This window comes from Podarcis raffonei, chromosome 11 (genome assembly GCF_027172205.1).
Source record: "Podarcis raffonei isolate rPodRaf1 chromosome 11, rPodRaf1.pri, whole genome shotgun sequence".
In the NCBI taxonomy this organism is placed as follows: domain Eukaryota; kingdom Metazoa; phylum Chordata; class Lepidosauria; order Squamata; family Lacertidae; genus Podarcis; species Podarcis raffonei.
Window position 1 is genome coordinate 65,267,841 of NC_070612.1, and position 22,445 is coordinate 65,290,285.

General features: G+C 45.4%; 1 protein-coding gene across 6 annotated transcripts in view; it reads right to left on the minus strand.

Moving 5' to 3' along the window:
* TJP2 (tight junction protein 2) overlaps positions 1-22,445 on the minus strand; it is a 119,097-nt gene that overhangs the window by 64,367 nt on the left and 32,285 nt on the right. For 3 of the 6 annotated variants that reach the window (XM_053408817.1, XM_053408816.1, XM_053408819.1), the window contains one exon: positions 13,051-13,171. In XM_053408817.1, the coding sequence (XP_053264792.1) occupies positions 13,051-13,171 (121 nt within the window). Of the gene's footprint in view, positions 1-2,659; positions 2,849-3,052; positions 3,079-3,106; positions 3,169-13,050; positions 13,172-22,445 lie in introns of those variants that run through there. The other 3 variants (XM_053408818.1, XM_053408820.1, XM_053408821.1) reach the window with 3 other exon arrangements.

The following is a 22,445-nucleotide window of genomic DNA, read 5'->3' on the forward strand; positions in this document are numbered from 1 at the left end:
TCGTCAACTCCAACTCAACTTAGAAAGGGCCAAAGAAGAATATAAGAGGCAGGCAGACAAGAGCAGAAGGGAAGGTGAAACCATTAGGGTGGGGAGTCAGGTCTGGCTATCAACCCAAGGGTTGCCGTTCAAGGGGGGTTGCAAGAAATTGAGACCCAAAAGATTGGGACCATTTGAGGTCATCCAACAGGTCAACCCAGTGGCTTTCAGACTCCGGTTACCGAACCACATGAAACTGCACCCAGTATTCCACAGGTCATTACTGTCACCATATAGAGGGGAAGGTGAAGGGGTATCCACACGGGGGCCAGTCTTAGAAGAAAGGGAAAGCAGCAACCATGTGGCGGAAATCATCGATTCCAGGTGGAAGGGTAATCGGGTGGAGTATTTGGTCGCGTGGGAAGGGGAACCGGAGTCGGAAAACACCTGGGTGACGGCACAGGAGGTCAGTGACGAGATCTTGATCGAAACGTTCCACCAAAGGTTCCCCAGGAAACCTCAGCCAGTAGCGAGGTTCAGGAGGGAGTACTTTGGCACCACCGACGATGAGGAGGAACTGGAAGGATTCAGGGAATCGGAGTTGGAAGAAGGAACAGACTCCGATGAGGAGGAGTACTTGGAAACCGGAAACAGCAACAGGTGGAGGGAAGTGTTCAAAACTTCGGAAGATGAGGGAGGTTCTTTCAGGGGTTTTGCTCCCTCGCCTCCCGCAGAGGAGGGGAGGGAAGGGGGTGAAGGGGGCCCTGGAGGGGAGGTGGATGTCAGGGAACTGCCATCTGAGGCGCAGGAGGTGAAAGGGCTCACGGAGGGTGAGAGAGACCATTCAGCTGAGGAGGGAACCAGCAGGGGGAGAAGTGGAGTTCCAAGGGAAAGTGAGTCGGAGGGAGGGCTCAGAGATACTTCAAGCGAGAACAGTGGGGAGGTTTCAGGACCTCCTATAGGGACACCCACTCCTCGCCGGAAACTGTCACGCCGAGAGTCCAGAAGACGCGTTTCCGTTAAGGAGCTTTTATGCTGGAAGAAGTTCGGTAAACGCCCACTGTCCGATTCAACGAGCGACTGATGGAGCCATGCTTAAGGAGCTCCGTCACAGACAGAGGTTTGTGGACTTAGCCAAACTCTGAGGGACTAGGATTTTACGCACAAGCAGCTCACCATCCCATCACATAATCATTTGGCACTATTGTGTACAATTGGCTTCGCTGCCTCAGCTGGGCTGCATATCATATTTTTACTATATTATCTTGTTGAACAACATGCCAATTTTATGCTCAAAATTTAAACTAAGTATTTTTAATATGTTAAATAAAACATCCGAGCTTTATACTACAGAAATTATGACCAAAGTTAGATACAAAAGTGATAAAGATAGAATGGCTAAAGGAAGAAAGTTAAGCTGCTTTATACCACAGACATTATGACCAGCAGTAGCAGGTCTATCCTGGCCAGCAGAATTATTTAACAAATTAATTTAATTTCTTATTCAATTCCTAGCTTAAATCAACCTGCAGCCTTTAACTTAAAAGTATCAGTAGGACTCCTTGTCTTTCAGCATTTTGGCTGGGACAGCTCAGTCAGTAGAACAGAAGACTCTTAATCTCATGGTCGTGAGTTCAAACCCCATGTTGGACAAAAGATTCCCACATTGGATTAATGACCCTCATAAGGTAAAGGTAAAGGGACCCCTGACCATTAGGTCCAGTCGTGACCGACTCTGGGATTGTGGCGCTCATCTCGCTTTACTGGCCGAGGGAGCCGGTGTACAGCTTCCGGGTCATGTGGCCAGCATGACTAAGCTGCTTCTGGCGGACCAGAGCAGACACAGAAACGCCGTTTACCTTGCCGCTGGAGCGGTACCTATTTATCTACTTGCACTTTGACGTGCTTTCGAACTGCTTGGTTGGCAGGAGCAGGGACTGAGCAACAGGAGCTCACTCCGTTACGGGGATTCGAACCGCCGACCTTCTGATCGGCAAGTCCTAGGCTCTGTGGTTTAACCCACAGCACCACCCGCGTCCCGTAATGACCCTCATAGTTCCTTCTAAATTTAAGCTTATATGATCCCTACAATGACTTCAAACCCAGACTGCACTTTCTAGGGAGATTTTTCAACGTGTACTTATGAAGTCGCCGCACCCCCAGCAATTGAGAAATACGTAGTTCTCTTTGCAAGTTTCCCCAATGATTCTCTTTGTGGAGTCATCTCCATAAACTCATACACACGGAAATCTCAAGCAGAGTATGTGTTAAACCTGAATATGAATCATGGGGCTTGATGGATGGCCGCAGGCTTGTCACTGCATCTCAGCCTTCATTACTCATGTTATGCAATCCCAGTAATTGTTATCTCACCTTATGTTACTAGGCTATCTGGGTATTAATATAAAGCATTCTTCTCAGTGAAACTCCTAGGTACAGCCAGCTAATGATCAAGGTGAACATAATTTACAGTCATGTTAAATGAATATAAGTGAAAGGAATAAAAACAGCATAAAGGAAGATACAAAGGATCTTATTCTTTTATGGAAGTATGCCTTTTAAGTTAGTCCATAAAACCCCACCATTCTCAAACCAAACAAAGACGAAAGTTATACATAAAATTGATGCATAAAAAAGAAAGTACATAAAATCAAAACAACGCAGCAAAGAGGACACACACCTCAGATTTTAACACTGGATTTTCAGAGTATATGAAAAACGTAAACAGAGTGTCTTGGACTGGAGCATATTAAAGTTTAACAAACTGATTGGGACATTCGAGCTCCCTTCCTCAGACTCATGACCTGTTCCTCTCAGCGGGCAGAAGAGGAGGATGGAGAAATAAAACCGTCGGCAGGGGCCAAAGGCCGGGAAGCCGAAGAGGCGCCGCCTGTGACATTTCGACTCTTGGGCAGAAAGGTCCACAAAGCGAGTTATGAAGGCAGCTCCGGGGAAGGGCTTCCTCCGCCCGGAAGGCGAGCGCCGCTGCCCGCCCGGCCCCCTCCGCGCCAGCGCCCCCCGCCCGCCCGCCGCCCGGGAGAACTTTCCGCCCGGGGCGCCTCCGCCCACTCACCCGAAGCCACGGCGAGAGCAGAGAGCCCCCCCCGCCCCCGCCGCCTCCTCTCACCGGCATCTCCGCGGTCGCCGCGACGCTTCGCCCGGGACTGGCGGGTCCCCCTCGGAAGCGACGCGACTTCCCCGCCGGACTCCGCCCGCGCCCCGCCCCCGACGCGGCTCAGCCTCCGGCGCCTCCCCGGGAGCCGAGCGCGGGGCTCCGGCCGAGGCGAAGCGGCGAGAGAAGAGCCGAGGCGGCGGCGGCGGCAGCGCCGCCCCTGCCTGCCTGCCTGCCTGGCGGCGCCCCAGCCCCGCCGAGAAGGAAGGCCACGCCGGGCGGGCGGGCGGGCGCGCGCTCCGGGCCAGAGCAGGAACAAGGGAAGAGGGCCCGGCAGCGCGCGCCCGTGGAACGCCTGGAAAGGAGAAAAGGCGACTTGAGGGCAGCAAGCCAAGCGGGCTTAGGAAGCCCACCAGAAACTCGTTTGTTTCGCGAGCCCTCATCCTGAAGAAGCAAAAGAATGGTCATTGTAACTACTGTACATTTGTTTTGTCTCCCTTTATGCAATAGATATGCACTGGCCAGAGCAATGCATATACACTGAACGATTGCAGTGCAGTAACTAAGACAACAAAGTGGTATTTTAGCACCTATCCAATGCATGCCCTACATATTTTCCTCCTAAAACCAATGTCAAGTTACTTTCTGAACAGGAAATCAGTATTAGAAGCCAATTATCAAGAAGGGAGTGTGTGAAAATACACACACAATACACACACAAATATGCACTTAATATAAAGTTCACCCACACATACAAGTTCAGCCCCGCTACATACTAACAAGGCCTTATCCCACAAAGCCCAGAGAGCAAGGCTTCAGTGGCCAATTGTAGAAGATGGGCAGGCTCACCTGGCATGGGGCACACAATTTCTATTCCCAGAATTGGAGACAATAGTTGCTTTAGTTACACTTAACAGGAAATGCAGTAATTTTTTTGTGTTGCAAGGTCAAGATCCCATCCTGCATTCTCCAGGGTCCTGGTCCCATTTCACTGCTAAGTCAGCACCGAGGGAGCCTTTGCCTCGTCCTCCTCCTGTGGCTGCGGCCACAGATCTCAGTGCTGTTGCCTCTCAGCGGAGGCACAGGTGGTTCTGGTTTCTGGCTTATCCCTACTATGCTGCTGCCCTCTTTCCCAATGGCCTAAGCTCAGGAAAGGGAGGACTAAAGGATAAGAGGAAGGGCTGACTAGTAGGGGAGTTAGGGATATTATCTGGAGTCATCTTTCCTAAGAAACCGGACAATGAAGAAATCAAACTCGAGAGATAGTATGGCTTCTTAGCTAATGAGGTTTCTTAGGAGAGATAACTCAAAATAACTCTTTTTCATTACTTGTCAACCCATCCTCTTATGCCATAGTCATTCTTTCCATCTCTCCCTGGGGTCATTCCACATCAGATCAACGCAAAAAAGAAGGGTTTCGTCACCCACCATCTCAGATTTTGATGAAACGTGGTCTACACCCTTCTCTTGTGGTTGAAAGAAACCCCCTTAATTTTTCCCCCTCTATCTCAAATGGTTTTAATTTCATAGCACTTCAAAGTTTCATGAAATCTGCGTTACCCTCGGCACATGTACATTTTACATGTATTAACATAATATCGTATCTGAATAAGTGTGCATGCACACGAAAGCTCATACCAAGAACAAACTTAGTTGGTCTCTAAGGTGCTACTGGACTATTTTTTTATTTTATATATATATTTCTAGCATAATATTCGCTGGAATGCGAGTGGCGCTGTGGGTTAAATCACAGAGCCTAGGACTTGCTGATCAGAAGGTCGGTGGTTTGAATCCCCGCGACGGGGTGAGCTCCTGTTGCTCGGTCCCTGCTCCTGCCAACCTAGCAGTTCAAAAGCATGTCAAAGTGCAAGTAGATAAATAGGTACCGCTCCGGCGGGAAGGTAAACGATGTTTCTGTGCACTGCTCTGGTTTGCCAGAAGCGGCTTAGTCATGCCACATGACCCGGAAGCTGTACGCAGGTTCCCTCAGCCATTAAAGCGAGATGAGCACTGCAACCCCAGAGTTGTCCGCGACTGGACCTAACAGTCAGGGGTCCCTTTACCCTTTTAACATAATATTGGATATTATAAGTTTCCCCCCAAAAGTGCATACTGTTATGTTAATTTTTATGATGAACAACTTTGTTTCATTATTTTTTTCTATTACAGCTATGGATTGTAGGAAAGTTGTACCCAGTAGCCATTTTCCCCCACGATGTCCAAAAAAGGTAAAAAATTTGTTAACAGGGAATAAAAAAACCATAAATTTCATTCTTTGTCGAGAAAGAGTATATCTTTGTGATAATTTTCAACATCAAAAACTTTGAGTTCCATCATACCCACATGCTGAAAATTGAGGTTTTCTAAACCTAGGTTTTCCACCAAAAAAAGTACATTAATTATATATATATTTGGCATTTATAAAATCTTTTGAATGGTGTATTTTTTCCTGAAATCCTCATCCTCTTATTGAGCTCTGTGTAAAATTTCAAAGAGATCTGATCATTGGTTATGGAGAAGAAGAAAAAATGTACATGTGCCAAGGGTCTCAAGAGGAACAGACAACAGAGATTTCACAAAACTTTGAAGTGCTATAAAATTAAAACTGTTTGAGATAGAAGGAAAAACTTTAAGGAGGTACACCAAGTTTCATCAAAAGCTGAGACGGTGAGTGACATGACCGTCTTGACATGACGTGGAATGACCCCCTGACCTCAATGGTGTCTCCGAGTATCTTCTGTGAAATTGGTATTTTGTGGTGCCCACAACAGAACAGCGTTTTCGTGCGCTGCTCTGGTTCGCCAGAAGCAGCTTAGTCATGCTGGCCACATGACCCGGAAGCTCCCTTGGCCAATAAAGCGAGATGAGCGCCACAACCCCAGAGTTGGTTACGACTGGAGTTAATGGTCAGGGGTTCCTTTACCTTACAACTGTTTAAGTTTTACTCAGAGTAGACCCACTGAAAATGAACATGATTAAATTAGGTCCATTAATTTCAGTGGCTTTCCTCTGAGTAAACATATCTGAAAACCATCCTTTGATTTCTGAATGTCCCCCATGGCCCAAAAGACTGGATTCCCCTGGTATAAACCTGTGAGGCCAAATGCGTAAACAAAACAGAACCTAATACTAGTTGATAATGAATAGTTATTATTGTGGCTAAATCTGTGCTTACAATGAGCAACACTGGAAGAAAGAGTGTCAACACATCCAGTCTTGCCACAACCCTACATGCCTTATTTCCATTTCAAAATCACAGTAAATATAAATCAAATGTAAACTACTGCTTCTAAGTTATAGGTGAAGGTTCAGTTAATCCACCTGTGGAAGCCTCATGCCAGGTTGGATATGTTAAAACTGCAAACAGTGATTACCAGTTTGGAGGAAGTAACAATTTGCAAGTATGATGAAGAATACCATTTGCCCAGAGCTATCCCCTGCAGATGGTACAGCCTTAAAATCCTTGGTAAGGTAAAGGTAAAGGAACCCCTGACCATTAGGTCCAGTCGTGACCGACTCTGGGGTTGCGGCGCTCATCTCGCTTTACTGGCCGAGGGAGCCGGCATACAGCTTCTGGGTCATGTGGCCAGCATGACTAAGGCAAACCAGAGCAGCGCACGGAAACGCCGTTTACCTTCCCGCTGGAGCGGTACCTATTTATCTACTTGCACTTTGACGTGCTTTCGAACTGCTAGGTTGGCAGGAGCAGGGACTGAGCAACGGGAGCTCACCCCGTCGCGGGGATTCAAACCACCGAACTTCTGATCAGCAAGTCCCACAGCGCCACCCGCGTCCCTAAAATCCTTGGTAGTGGGTTCAAAAATAGAATTGACCAGACCTGCGTTCTGCAGGTATGCCTAACTGATAAGAAGACCTGCTGGGGACTGCTCCCATCTGACATCAACACAACCTCTCATCATTGGTCAGTTGCCTGCTTTGAATGCAGTCCTACCCCCTGCCCCCACCAAAGGAGAAGGTTCATCGTCTGGGGGTGTTCTCCATTACCAGAGGCCCAGGTGACCTCAGTGGCTATGTGTGTCTTTTACCAGCTTCAGTGAGTGAGACAGCTATGGCCGATTCTGGATCAGGTTAGCTTGTCCACAAGCTGCAATGTCCTCTCTGTGGGACTACTCTTGAGGCTGACCTAGACACTTCAGCTAGTTCAAAACATGGCAGCTTGACGGCTCACTGGGGCAGAATATCGCCACTGCATTATGCTACTGCTGAAAGAATTGCATGGGCTGCCAATTAGCTACCAGGCTAGGTTCAAAGTGCTGGTTTTGGTGTGCAAAGCCCTGTACAGCTTGGGACCAGGATACCTGTCCTGTACGGAGCTCTAGGTTCAGGCAGAACTACGTTCTGTGGCCAGGCCTCTCCTTCCACCCATGTCCAGGTTGGCATATCAACAAGCAGAACAGGGAGCAAGAGGAGAGATCCAGAGGAAAGTTTCTTATTTTGGAACAGCAAGATACAAAAAGGAATGGGGAGCTGCGGGGGGGGGGGGGGAGAGAGCAAAGAGCAAAGCTTTATTCTGAAATAATGAGAAGTTTTTCAAACATTAGCAATATTATTCCCTCTGAGTCTTGCAATCCCTTGCAAGAGAGAGATGTACCAGACCCACAATTAACTCACGTTAAGCTGTCAAATAAGTATTTAATTATTATAGTGATAATTAAGAAGTCAATATATATGTGTTCAACTAATACAGTAACCATTAAGGGTGACATTTTAAAACATCAACTAAGGCTTTATTACAATGCAGATTAAAATTAAAAAATTACCCAGCACCTGCTTCACATCTAACAAAATTTGATTCTCTATTTCAAAACTAGGCAGCAGTATACATTTGCTATGATGCATCTTATTTCAAGGAAGAGATGCACATCCTGTTGATGAAATTACTCAAGTCTTTGAAAATGATTAACTGCAAATTCTTGTGCACTTGAAGATTAATATAGTTCAGAATGTTCTAGGCTAGGCAACAGAGGAAGAGTTTAATGTTTTGAAATTACAACTGTGAAAAATCATTTAGGTGGGACAAAAAAAATATTTTATTTTAAAGAACTAAGTTAAAGCACAACAGTAATATTTCAGAGTTCTCTCAAGAGCTGAGAGGACTACATACTCAAAGAAGAACAAAACATCCTGAAGAATGCTAGAAAAAAAATCTAGTTCGTACTAAAATTCATACTGATACAGTTACCAACTCATTCCATAATTGTTTGCATTGTACTGGAATAATCCCTCATTGATAAGTATGGCTCACATGAGATATAAAATTTTACTTAACATAGACAAAATATTCCGGATCTTCCAGGTTTTTCATTTACTCTAACTCAGTATGTTAACTACTCCATAGCTTGGCATACCAATTTGCAATGGCAAGACCTTCCTTTTTCCAGTGCTGAGTAACTACGGGGCTCACAACCAGCAACATAAACCTGAAGAGATCTTTTGCTGTAGTGTCAGTGTTGCCTCCATCAAAGACAGAAAGCACACACAATTTTGGTTCTTTGAAAATAAAAAACCCGAAACAATGCACGAGTAACTGCCCAATCTACAATTCTTCAAAGCAGATTACAAAATAAAACAACAGTCATACTCAGAAAGCACAACGAAAAGACCACAGCACCCACGGAATTGCATGACATTCTGCCACTCACCTAGCCAACCAGATCAAAAGCCTTGCAGCAGCCCTTTCTAAAAGAAAAGCTGTAGATCAAGCCTTCCTCAACCTGGTGCCCTCCAGATGTTTTGGAGTATGATGCCCATCTGCTTCAGCCAGCACAGCCACAGCTGACGGAAGTTGTAGTCCAAAAACCTCTGGCCTGAATATGAGGCACACTCCCCCCCCCAAATTCCGACTGTGAAAAGTTAAAGTGAGGCTTATATTCGGAACCGAGCGCTGCGCGCCCACCTCCTGGCACTCCCGCCTCCCGGCGCTACTTCCCCAAGCCGGTGCCGGCTGCCCCCATCCCCTGTTCAGGGCAGTAGTGCCAGGAGGCGGGCGCACAGCGCTCAGTTCCGGATATAAGCCTCACTTTAACCTTTCACAGTCAGAATTTGGGGGGAAAGTGCGGCTTATATTTGGGCCAATATGGTAGATCGAATTCTGCCCCTTACTGAGAAGAGCATTCCACAGCTTTAAGTCAATCATTATAGAGGCCTTGTAATGCCTTGTTATCATTGCCTTAGGACTCCTCCCCATTTTCCTTTTCTTTCAGTTTATTTTAAATTTTAACTTGTAGAAATTTATAACCTTTTTATGGGCTAATGCTTTATAAACAAACAGAAGAACACTGACATTTAGTATAAATGTCTGGCCCTAAGTAGGTCCATAACGGAAAAGCTCCTCTACTTTTACATTCAACAGAAGACTGCTGTGCATTTCCCTCCAGGACCTCTTCCCAGGGATCTCCTGCATGGTGCAAGGCTTGGGCTGCATCTAGGGAGAGGTGCCCCTAAACACATTCATTTGTAAATGCCAAATAATCAGAAGCACACCTGAGACCAGGGAACCTGTGGCCCTCCAGATGTTGTTGGACTACAACTCCCCTCACCCCTGATCATTGGTCATGTTGGCTGTGGCTGATAGAAGCTGGAGCCCAAGAACACCTGGAAGGCAGCAGGCTCCCCAGTGCCACTTTGCTCAGACGAAGGGTAGGCAGGAGCCCATTTCAAACCATGGTTTGGTGTTGCATCTGAATAGCCTCTGATACTAATTCCAGGGTTCCAATATTAAGCAGAGTTTAAATCAAGTTTTAAACCTTTGTTTAGAGGGCCTGTTGCTGACCTTAACCATGGTACATATCACTGGAGATGTAATGCTAAGCCATGGTTGAGGCTTACAAGAGTAGGGAGGAGCAACACATTTTCCCAATTCTGGCTTCCAGTTTGTAAAGCCTGCTTTACAGCAAATCACCATTACATCTATAATCTGGAGAATGACACACTTCAGTTCAAACCAAATGCACTGTAAGAACCAAATTCTATCTCAATGGTTTGTTGTTTTTGTTTTGCTTGATCTGCACAGCTAGTTTGCTGTGTTTCTTCTTCAAGGCTATTCAGCACTAGCTTCATTTAAGTGAAATTATGTTCTTTGGCTTTTATAAGCTCCCCTTGCCATCCTGTCATTTGGAGTCAAACTCCAATGACATCCAAATCTCTTCTTTCACAGTAATCAGGGGGTTTATTTAGGTCACAAGCAAAATAAGCAGACACTTTTCAGAACAGAAAAAGTCCTGTTCTCACAGATGTTTGCAAAGCAGTATAAGCATCAGCACATGACCTTGTCCATGAGCAAAACCCTGCTGGTAACAAAGAAATGTGTATCGAGGGGAAGATGCAGGACCACACACACCATTTGCCACGGTGGCCTCTCTGTACCCATCAATTCTCCACCCCACAGGAAGGGCTCACCGTGTGCCCTGGACCCTCCAGATTCCCAGTGACTGGTGCAGGAGGTGTGTGGAAGAGGCCTGCAACAAGATGGCCCCAATACACATGGCAAAAGCTTCTAAACAGTACACGGAAAGCTTCAGTCACCATGGAAAATGGGATGTGGGGGGTGGCAGCGCCTCCATGTCAAACATCATGTGTGTCCCAGACCTACAAGCAACTTAAATCTTGCACTTTTCATACCTTGGCCTGTGTTTCTCAAATACATCCAGCTGTCTCCTTCTTTCCCCAATCCTTCCATTTTCTGTGCCCGACTGACTCCTTAGACTTAAATGCATTCATATGCCTATCTACTCTGAAGCAAATCCTACTGAGTTCAAAGGGGTTTAATTCTCAGGTGTGTACATAGAATTGCAGCCTGCATGCCTCTATCTCCCATATTGTTTCCCGTTACTCCCCCCTGCCACCCCCACTTATTAGTTTCTGCTTATTTCAGTCTTCAAGCCTCTGTCTCCTCCATAATCTGGACATGGGGGCTGGAAATCTACCACAGGAGTTCAGGCCAGGCATCATACATCTCTAGAAAGGAGTGGAACTGATCCACTGACAGTTAGAGGCTAGCAGTTTGTCTTTCACCTGGGGTGAGCCCCCCACCCCAAATACAGAAGACCTACAAGCCCTTTTTAGTTTCAAGAAGACCAGCTCCTGATGCAGTGTTGCACACACAACCTGGGTTCTCTTAGTACAGGAAGAATGAAAGAAGAGAAGCAGAAGCAGTGTGCAGCTATGACACTGCAGGTGACTGGAGCAGGCACACAACCCCCCCAAACCTGCTGAATGCCAACAAACTGCCATATATACTACTTTTGCACGTACACCAATCTGGCATATCTCAGGCAGCGTCTGCAAGAGACCACATGCCCCTTAAGCAGAGAACCTCAGAGAAAGCCTCACTTCAGATTTTCTCAATTACTATAAATACATTTTTTGAAGAACAAAATGCAACTTTTTGAGAGCAATGGCCCCAATACTGGGGAATATGTTGCGCCCAAGGAGACCCACCTCAGCATGGGCCATCCTGCTTTCATAAAACTGAGAAAGGCCACTCTGTTTCATAAGCCCTTTGAGGGCTTCACTGCAATGCATTGGGCAAGGTCATCAAACAGAGATTTTGGCCTGTGCCACCCCAGCCCTTGTGATGCTTTCCCAAAGGCAGCTAAGGAGGTGTCCATTTTGGGGAAGGAGGTGCGAGGCGAGATCCTAGAGCCCTCTTAACTCCTCCCCAAAACTGGGAAAGCACTAACTAGGCTTTGGGAAGGAGGCAGGAGGAGCCTCACACCTCCTTTCCAAAGCCCAGCACCTCACCTACCAGGTTTTGAGACGGTGCCCCTTGGTTCAGCACCCAGTGTCTGCTTGCATAGCCCTAAATTCACCCATGCAAAAATTTTATAGACCGGGGTAATGCTTATGTGAGCTCTTTAGAGCAGGAGTGGGACAATCTTTGACTGTCTAGATGTTGTTGAACTACATCTCCCATCAGTCTTGACCATTGGCCATGCTGACTAGGGCTGATGGGAGCTCTAGTTTGGCAACATTTGGAGGGCCAAAGATTCCCCACCCCTGCTCTAGAGCAAACTTGCAACTAGATGGGAAATATACATGGAATAATAAATTGTTAGGGGCCAGGATCTCACAGGATTGCTGGCAAAGCTGTTGAAGGAAAGGAGATTTCTTCCAGCTTTGGTGGAAATGTCATTTTGTGAAAGATATCTGGGCTGCAGTATTCGCAAAAATATCGGTTATTACATGTCAAACTATTCCACTTAATCTGGCATTAGCTTTATTATTGATTCAACCTTCTAATGACTTTCAAATCATAGAGAATTGTCAGAGTCTAGAAATACCACTGGGAGGCCACAGAGTTCACCATACAAGGGTAGTTAGACGGAAAATGGTGTTATCAGGGCGATTGGTGTATCACGGTTGATGGTTAGAGACATTGCCCCCCAATGACATAATATGGTGGCCCTTCATCTTATATGTAAACAAAGATAGACCCTTGCTCTGACCTCCATCAAATCAGCTGTCAGTGGGGAAGAGTTGCATTCAAAGGATCAATGCAGCACGAGGAGATCTGTAAGTAACTTTTCTCTACACAATGCAGTATCTTTGCAATAGCTTAACTACAGTACCTTTTGTACAGTGGTATCTCAGTTTCCAAATGTCTCGGAAGTCGAACATTTCAGTTTCTGAACACAGAAAACCCAGAAGTAAATGCTTCCATTTTCGAACGCACTGAGGTCCCCCCCATTTTCTCTACTGAATTTGCAGACTGCCCTTTGCGCCTTGGTTTTTGAACGTTTTGGAAGTCGAACAGTCTTCCAGAATGGATTACATTCGAAAACTGAGGTACCACTGTACTGTTCCCTTGTACCTTGCCACTTTCATTTTCTGTCTTTCTGTGGCAAAAATGTCACTAACATAATTTTTAAAATACATGGTCAAAGGTTAGTCACAACGTCTCAAGCATTTTAGCTTTACAGATCTGTTAGCACAAGTACCTGGTGAGGAAGGCCTCGTTTCAGTCCTCTCAGTCTCTTTCCTGCAGGATGTCTTGGGCTGGAGTTACAGCTCTGGTTCCAGTCCCAGTCACACGGGGATGGTGGGATTGTTGTCTGTTCCCTGAGTTGAAAAGGAAAGGAAAGGGTAAGTCTAATGCAAGTAACATTAAATTAACCTCTTAATTAAATTAAACTCCGGTTACCGAACCACATGAAACTGCACCCAGTATTCCACAGGTCATTACTGTCACCATATAGGGGGGAAGGTGAAGGGATCTCCACACGGGGGCCAGTCTTAGAAGAAAGGGAAAGCAGCAACCATGTGGCGGAGATCATCGACTCCAGGTGGAAGGGTAATCAGGTGGAGTATTTGGTCGCGTGGGAAGGGGAACCGGAGTCGGAAAACACCTGGGTGACGGCAGAGGAGGTCAGTGACGAGATCTTGATCGAAACGTTCCACCAAAGGTTCCCCAGGAAACCTCAGCCAGTAGCGAGGTTCCGGAGGGAGTACTTTGGCACCACCGACGATGAGGAGGAACTGGAGGGATTCAGGGAATCGGAGTTGGAAGAAGGAACAGACTCCGATGAGGAGGAGTACTTAGAAACCGGAAACAGCAACCGGTGGAGGGAAGTGTTCGAAACTTCGGAAGATGAGGGAGGTTCTTTCAGGGGTTTTGCTCCCTCGCCTCCTGCAGAGGAGGGAAGGGGAGGTGGTGAAGGGGCCCTGGAGGGGAGGTGGATGTCAGGGAACTGCCATCGGAGAAACAGGAGGTGAAAGGGCTCACAGAGGCTGAGAGAGACTTATCAGCTGAGGAGGGAACCAGCAGGGGGAGAGGAAGAGCTCCAAGGGAAAGTGAGTTGGAGGGAGGGCTCAGAGACACTTCCAGCGAAAATAGCGGGGAGGTTTCAGGACCTCCCATAGGGACACCCACTCCTCGCCGGAAACTGTCACGCCGAGAGTCCAGAAGACGCGTTTCCGTTAAGGAACTTTTATGCTGGAAGAAGTTCCGTAAACGCCCACTGTCCGATTCTACAAGCGACTGACGGAGCCATGCTTAAGGAGCTCCGTCACAGACAGAGGTTTGTGGACTTAGCCAAACTCTGAGGGACTAGGACTTTATGCACAAGCAGCTCATCATCCCATTACAGCACTATACAATCACTATACAATTCAGAAACCGGCAAATGAAACGATCAAAGGGATGGAGCGGCTCCCTTATGAAGAAAGGTTTTTAGTTTAGAGAAATGTATGAGGTGACATGACGGAAGTTTATAAAATTATCAATGGCATGGAAAGAGTTGATAGAGAAAAGTTTTTCTCCATCTCTTGTAACTTGTGGGCACCCACTGCAGTTGCATGTTGGGAGATTCAGGGCAGATAAAAGAAAGTCCTCCTTCCTGCGGGGTGCATGGTTCAACTATGGACTTTGCTTCCCCAGGAGACCAACTTGGATGGCTATGGAAGAGGGCTGGCTAAGGCGGTCTGTGGCTGTTTGCCATGATGGCTCTGCCCTGCCCTCCATGGCTGGGGGCACTCATGTTTCTGAACTGCAGTTGCTGGAAGCCACAGGGGGAAGAGGCTCTTGGGCTCAGTCCGACTTGCTGGCTTCTCATCTGGCTGGCTACCGTAAGAACAGGATGCTGGACTATTGGCCTGATTCAGCAGGCTTGTCTTAGGTACTTAAAGAGCAGAAACAGACTTAAGACTCAAACTTAAAAATTCAAAGTTTTAAACAAGCGCTGAAAGAACTACCTGCATTGGCCACTGAAGGAAGGGGGCTTGACTCTACTTGCACATGAATCAATATGTGTTCTCATTTTGTATTTTTATGTTGTGAACCACCCTGTGATCTTCAGATGAAGGTCAGTTTACGAATTTAATAATAAATAAAATGCTTGCCCTCTCATGAACTTGCCTTGGAAGTCAACAGAGCCTGAACGCGGGGAAGATGAAGACGAGAAAACAGGCATTATGCCTCTAAGGGCACCTCGTATGCAGTCAGAAGAGTGACTATTACTTTGCTCAGCCACAAACTCTGGCATGGAAAACAGGTTCCAGAAATGAGCTTCATTTCAGAACCAGCTCTGCCACCCCGCCTGGCACATTCTGGGGCCTTGGCAGACACTCTCTTCAGGGACAGAGTCACCTCTCCTTCGTGCAAGTAGGTCACATTTAATGATCTCGCAGGCAACTCCAAACCCACCAACCTATTCCCCTCAATCACCTAGTCCCCAAGTCCAGCAGGTGCTGCCCCCAGACAGATGTCATTTCATTCCAACCCATAATTAATTCCAAGGCGATGGAGCTTTGTTTTCATGGCCCATCCTGGCACACAGCGCCATTCCAAGGACCATTCACCTCCCGGTGCACTCACTCACGACAGCGAGCTGAAAGACAGGCTGACGCACACGGACCCTTTCTTGCCACACCCTCCATCCAAGCACCTTGCTAACAATAAACCTTCCACCTTTATTCCTAGGGGAAACCCTGAGTAATCAGACATTTCTAAAATGGTTGTTCAACTCTCCCTTCTGCTTCAGAAGATTGCCAGAAATTAAAAGACAATGAAATTAGAGGGGAAACCTTTCAATGTTCTTTTATCTATTTACTTTTCTAGAAATGATTCCTCTTTAACACCAGCCATGCTGTGAAGCAATCTCTCAAAAGAGAACCAAGTTCTATCTATAATGAATTCTAACTAGTTAATATAAATTCTAATTTTCTTATTCTTCGCATGCTTTATTCTGAAATGAGAATTAACAGAGTTTCTGTACATGTAAACATGCCCATCAGAAATTCAACATGCACCAATTTTCCATCACTACATCTCAGCATGGGGGAAGCTGCACCTGTTGAATTTCTGACTATATAATTTGCTATTGAGCTGTTAAAAGAGATAGTAGCAGGAAAGAGGGTAGAAAGTGGAACATCACTGGAAAGCCAGAAAGAGAAAACAGACAAACATGCAAGCCCAGTTCTCCCACTTTCTGCACCTTGAATTCATCTGTAATCGCTATGTGCACACTCTTGAAACAGGCTGCAGAAGAGAAACTGCTAAAACTTGTTTTAGATAAAGTGAGATCAGAAACCAAACCTAGATTCTACATGCTCAGAATTGCACAAGACAAATATTATTTAAACTAATTTTGCCTTCTGTAGCAGCAAGACCAAGTTTGTGTTTTTTACAGTGGTTTTCAACCAGTGTGCCATGGCACCCTGGGGTGCCTTGAATGGTGGTCAGGGGTGCTGTGGGCAACCCTGGCCTCTGTCCCTCTTTCCTTCCCTCTGTCCTCTGATGCCCTCCCACGTCTCTGTCTCCCAGAGGATTGCACAGCTGTTTGTTGCACCATCCCTGGCTACAAGCCCCCCAGACCATCGGTAGGCAAACTAAGGTCCGGGGGCCGGATCTGACCCAATCGCCTTCTAAATCCAGCCCGCGGATGGGCTGGGAATCAGCGTGTTTTTACATGAGTAGAATGTGCGCTTTTATTTAAAATGCATCTCTGGGTTATTTGTGGGGCATAGGAATTTGTTCATATTTCCCCCCCCAAAATATAGTCCGGCCCCCAGACCTTAGTTTGCTGACCTTAGTTCACTGTCTGAGGGACAGTGGACCGGCCCCCTCCTGAAAAAGTTTGCTGACCCCTGCCCCAGACGAATGGTGCCTCTGGGGCTGTCCGGGGGTGCTTCCTAGGCCCCGGGGGGTGCAGTGTGCGGAGGCACCTCTCTTTGGGGCAGGGGGGGTAGCTCAGAGACCAGGGGCGGCAGCTGTGGCTGCCCAGAGGACTCTCAAAGGAGAGCAGGCTCCACAAGGGAGGGTGTTCAAAAAGGGGTGAGAGGCTGGCCACTCTGCAGGCAAGGGGTGACCTAACTGGGCTCCTGAGCCCCCCAGGGGTGCCGAAGAAAGAATGCAGTTGGTCAAGGGAGCTGTGGATCCAAAAAGGTTGAAAACCTCTGCCCTAAGCAAAGACATTCCATTTCAATGATGGGCAGGCTTCAACTAGGACACAACTGTGTATCAATGGTGTACCAGGGATGTCCAACCAGTAGACTGTGATCCACGAGTAGATCCCCGGCTGACCCTGGTAGATCACAGGATCCTTATCATGTACAAAATGTTATTGGAGGGGGGAAGCTTAACAACCCCCCAAAAGCTCAACAACTCTGGGCAATCCACCCATCTCACACACGCTCCTCCTCCCTCCAATGGCAGTGGGTAGATCACTGCCAGTATTTTTATACTGGGAGTAGATCACAGTCTCTTGGGAATTGGACATGCCTTGTTTTCAAAGCACCTGTGACTATTATCAAAGACAATGTTAATGCAAACGTTTACTTAAATTAAACAGACAGTTACAGCACACAGTAATGCTCTCTATATGTGCCTACTCAGAAGTGAGTCCCATTCAGTATAATGGGGCTTCGATCAAGGTAAGTGGGTTTAGGATTGCATTTGCTCCCTGTAAAAATGTTATTGATATTAAAACACAAAAACAGTGCAATTAACAGTAACAGAGTGGCAGTGTCGTGTAGTGGTTAGAGTGTCGGACTAGAACCTGGGAGGCCAGGGTTAAAACCCTCACTTAGCCATGAAGAACATCAGCTGACCTTGGGCCGGTCATTGCCTCTCAGCCTAACCTACCTCACAGGGTTGTTAGGGGGATTAAATAAGAAATGGGGAAACAATGTGCACCACCTTGAATTCCTTGGAGAAAAAAAGGTGGGATGGAAATGAAATAAACAAATAAAGTAAAAAAGTAATAAACAGATAAAAGACTACTCAGAAGTAAGACAAATTAGCTCCTCAAGCTTCTACATAACTAGCAAAACCAGAATAAAAATGACTGAAGTCTGCAAAATAATATTTATTTATTTATTTATTTATTTATTTATTTATTTATTTATTTATTTTTGCTTGGACTGCTTGAGCACAGAATTTTACTTTCAATTTAGCATGGAATACACTCCTCCCTTAATGAAATGGCCACATGCAGTTCAGCATTTTGGCTGTTGGTCATGATACTAGTTCTCAGCATGTTACTTCAGGGCTCTTAGGAAACAAGATTACTGTACAGTATCTGCAAATAACCTCCTACAATGAACCGTGTCCTGAAGAAGCGGGGGATGTGTCTCAGAAACACAGTAGTTTCTGTGTAGTTATCATTCACATTTCACAAAAGATGGAAGTATTGCTACCATTCTTTACACCAATGACGCTTCTCAGATGGCATGTTTACATTTTGGGTGTGTGGCTAAAAAAACAATATGGGTGGAGACTCTTCCTCTTACACAGCCCACAGTTAGGCAACACTTAGCTGAACAGAATCTATAAGGCATTTCAATATAGGAATTAAAGCAAGCAGTTCTGTTAAACTGGAAACTAATGTTTAATTTTTTAAAAAATCAACACTACTCCGGAAAATAATGTAGTTCCTAAAATATCAGGAGAAAGTATGATTATAAAGGGAGAGCTAAAACCTGGCTCATCTATTTGTGGACGAATCAAACATCAAATTCAATGTAGTGCACATTGTAGAACTAGTGTGATGGGCCCTGTGGACTCACTTGGATTTGTTTTACACAGACTCTCTTATACATGCTACCATCACAGCAACAGCCAGGCTGCAAGTTAAGCCATAGTGCGTCTTGAGCTGCAGCTGAACAAGTTAACATTTCCTAGTTATGTATTTCAGCTGAAAGAGTCTTTACAGTAAATCCGCAGCTAAAATCTAAGCCATAAAATAGGACCAGATTGCAACACTACTATAGCCTGGGAGGTGGTTTTGGTTTGGTTTGGAATTTCAGTTGAAGAGTACTGAACACATTAGACACTTAACAATAATGGTGATCAGAATTCAGATTAACATGCAGAATGTTCCATATACACATAGGGGCTTTTCAACCTCCCATTCTGGAGGTAGCCCCTTGCAACAAGTTCCTCCAAAATTGAGGTCCTTCTGAAGCAGCCTTCCCTGAGGCATGAGACGCTACTACCTGCAAGAACAAAAATCAGCTATGCTCATACACACATGCACATGCCTGCATTGCACAGAGGCGTGGGCATCTTTACAATCCAGCATAACACATGTTGCTTGCATGTCAGTTGTGCTCCTTGTTTTGCAGCAAAACTTAATTTCTTCTCCAGATTCATCAGCGTCATGAAGGTAAATATGCATGCTGAAGTGGCACATAAGCTTGATTTGGCTATAATAGAAAGGCTTCCTAAGTGACAAAACATATTCTCAGGTACTCTCTAGAGAAAACACTAAAGAGCAACATTTCTTGAAAATGAAAGCTAAGTACCGTATTTTTCGCTCTATAACACGCACCCGACCATAACACGCATGTAGTTTTTAGAGGAGGAAAATCCGTAGGCATGCCACCCATAGGCAATTCCTCCATAACACGCACAGACATTTCCCCTTACTTTCTAGGAGGAAAAAAGTGAGTGTTATGGTGCAAAAAATACGGTAAATTCGCCATTTGGCTACTCATTTTGTCAGGCAGCTATGCTGAAAGAAATTTTTTTCCAAAGCCTTCTAGGGACATGATCAATATTCTTTCTGGTAGCCAGTTGACACTGGTGCACTACCAGCTCATCACCAGTGCAGGACTCCTAAACTGACAAGGCAAAAACCTATGAAGTGTACCTTTGTGTATATGTCCTTTTGAAATGCCTGAAAGCAGAGATTAGGAAAAAGTGGGATCCTGTTTTATGTGTTGTATGATCCAACCCAGCCCTGCACATATGGATGTGTTTTATGTGCTGGTTATTAATCACAACAATAAAGATTAAATATCTAGAATCTGTTGTTTGTGTTGTGAAGGGAAAATGAACTGAAAATCTTTTTTGAAGCTTGCCTGACATCAGGGTACTTAACCTGGGCTTTTTTTTCAGAAGGAACTCGCCAGAACTCAGTTCCAGAACATCTCAGGCGGGTTGCCATTCTAAGAGAATGAGGAAGGTGTTCATGGTGAGTTCTGGCACCTCTTTTTTTTTTTTAAAGGATAGCATTGCTGGGGTCCATGAACTAGCAGCAAGGGAGAAAAAAACCCTATGCAATAAAATTAATTGTATGCAGAAATTTGTGTGTATGTGTCTGTCTGAATTTTTCTGGGGAGGGGGTCCATAGCTTTCAACAGATTCTCAAAGAGTTCTATGACCCCCAAAAGGTTAAGAATCACTGCCTTGCATTATCCCGTTCAGTAAGAGTATTTAGTTGAAGAGGCTTTTTGGAAAAGGGAGGTGGAAAAAGGAATGCTAAGAATCTTGACTTTCTATTATTCAACAGCACAAAAATCTATACAATGTTAAGAAGTGTATTTTTGAAAATGAGTAGTGGGAAATGCGCTCAGGGAATATCCATTACGTTCCTACTTGATGTGCTATTGCTCTAAGTCTGCATTGTCTTATCTACTAAGTTCTTGTCTCAAAAATTTAGACAGCAGCTTAAAATGCCATTCCTGACAATTCTTTCAATTTATCACAGCAACCCCTATGTTAGCCAAGGGCATCATGTACATGCCCCTCAGAGAACTACTTCAGCTTCTGCAACTTCCTAAATTAATCACTTCTCCCATTTGCAGACAATGCCTGCAGCTTTTTTGCACACAGCTAGAGAGTAAATATTTGCTTTTTACTGTTACTCATTTTCCCAATAAGCAACTTACCCTGGATGCTGCCAAAGGTTTGCATGTCGGACCACAGGGAGCAGTTCTCTCTTGTTAAGGGGAGTGATCCCAACTGCAGCTTCAAGAATGGTTATGTATTTCTTATACTTCATCCTGCCTCCTTCAATGTGCCACCAAATGAAGTGACAACCTGTGTTCGGCTACAGCCTTTAAAAGCATCTTGCCCCAGCGATCTGACTGAACTACATCCCTGTTTTTCAAAATGGATTTCACACGCTGCAAGCCAGAGTTATAAAAATAACTTTTGGTAAAAGTGTCTTTAAAAATCAAGAAAAGAATTCCTGACAGATTCTCCTGAAACGTCATCGTTACATAATTCCAGCGATATTTGAATAAAGCACTAATGAAAATGAATCAAGAGACAATCATGGTTCTAAGCCTAGCCTGATAATGTACACTCTCCAATTTACTAATCCTCAGCTAAATCTCCAAGGCTTATAATCTTCCAAGTACTAATGGAGTAGCAGGTGACTTGTCTCTCAAATCAAGTGAAAGGCTGCTGAAGATCGGCTTGCTAAACTTTATGTTGCCTTCAGTATTCCCAAATAAAAAACATCCTATGTCCCCAATTTCTATGATCCAAAACGACAGCATCTTAAGGACCTAGTTGCAATTGACAGGGTGGGGAAGGAAGTGGTACGTGGGACTCACATTTATTAAAGCAAAATACACAGATTTAGGAGGTAATGAAAAATTGCATTCCTTTCTACTGCATCTTGTAAATGGAGAAGACTGTACAGAGGGTTGTCTCCAGTTAGGAAATGCTGGAAAAAACAATGGGTAACCTCCTCATCTCCACTTTCAGGACAGTGTGTCACAGACAACAAACACAGACAGAGGAAGGCTACTAGAATGTTCTGTGGGCTAACCACATGTGGATTTTATTTGCTGCAGAGCTGATTACAGTGGTACCTCGGGTTACATACGCTTCAGGTTACAGACTCCACTAACCCAGAAATATTACCTCAGGTTAAGAACTTTGCTTCAGGATGAGAACAGAAATCGCGTGGCGGCAGCAGGAGGCCCCATTAGCTAAAGTGGTGCTTCAGGTTAAGAACAGTTTCAGGTTAAGAACAAACCTCTGGAACGAATTAAGTACTTAACCCGAGGTACCACTGTAATAAAAAATTCCTTCCAGTAGCACCTTAGAGACCAACTAAGTTATTGGTTTGAGCTTTCGTCTGCATGCAAACTTCTTCAGATACTGGAAGTAATTTTTTTATTTTTTTTCGACTACAGAAGACCAACACGGCTACCTACCTGTAACTGGGTTGATTATAGTTTAGTTTCAAAGTCTCAAACAGCAGTATCAGCAACCGAAGAGAATACGGCCACTATGCTCCTCTTGTGGCCTTGCTGCTGTGCTGCTATGATCTTAGCCATGGTTTGGCTTGTCATGCACACTGTGTTCATTGTTTGTCCCCTCCAGACAAATCATGAGCTGTAAATCAAGAACATATCTTGATGACAGCTTACGGCTTGTCCGGAGCAATACAAACCATAAGCACAGGTCCAGGTGACAAATTAAGCCAAACCATGACTTAGCTCACAGTTGTACAGCAGGACTTGAGCCACTGCCTCCACCCTGGGAGTCTGCATGGTGCACACAAGCATTTGCACTAAACCATGGTTTGGCTTAGCACTATGCAGAAACGAGCTCACTCTCTAGAATTATTTCCCATCAACAGAATAGTTTAATCCT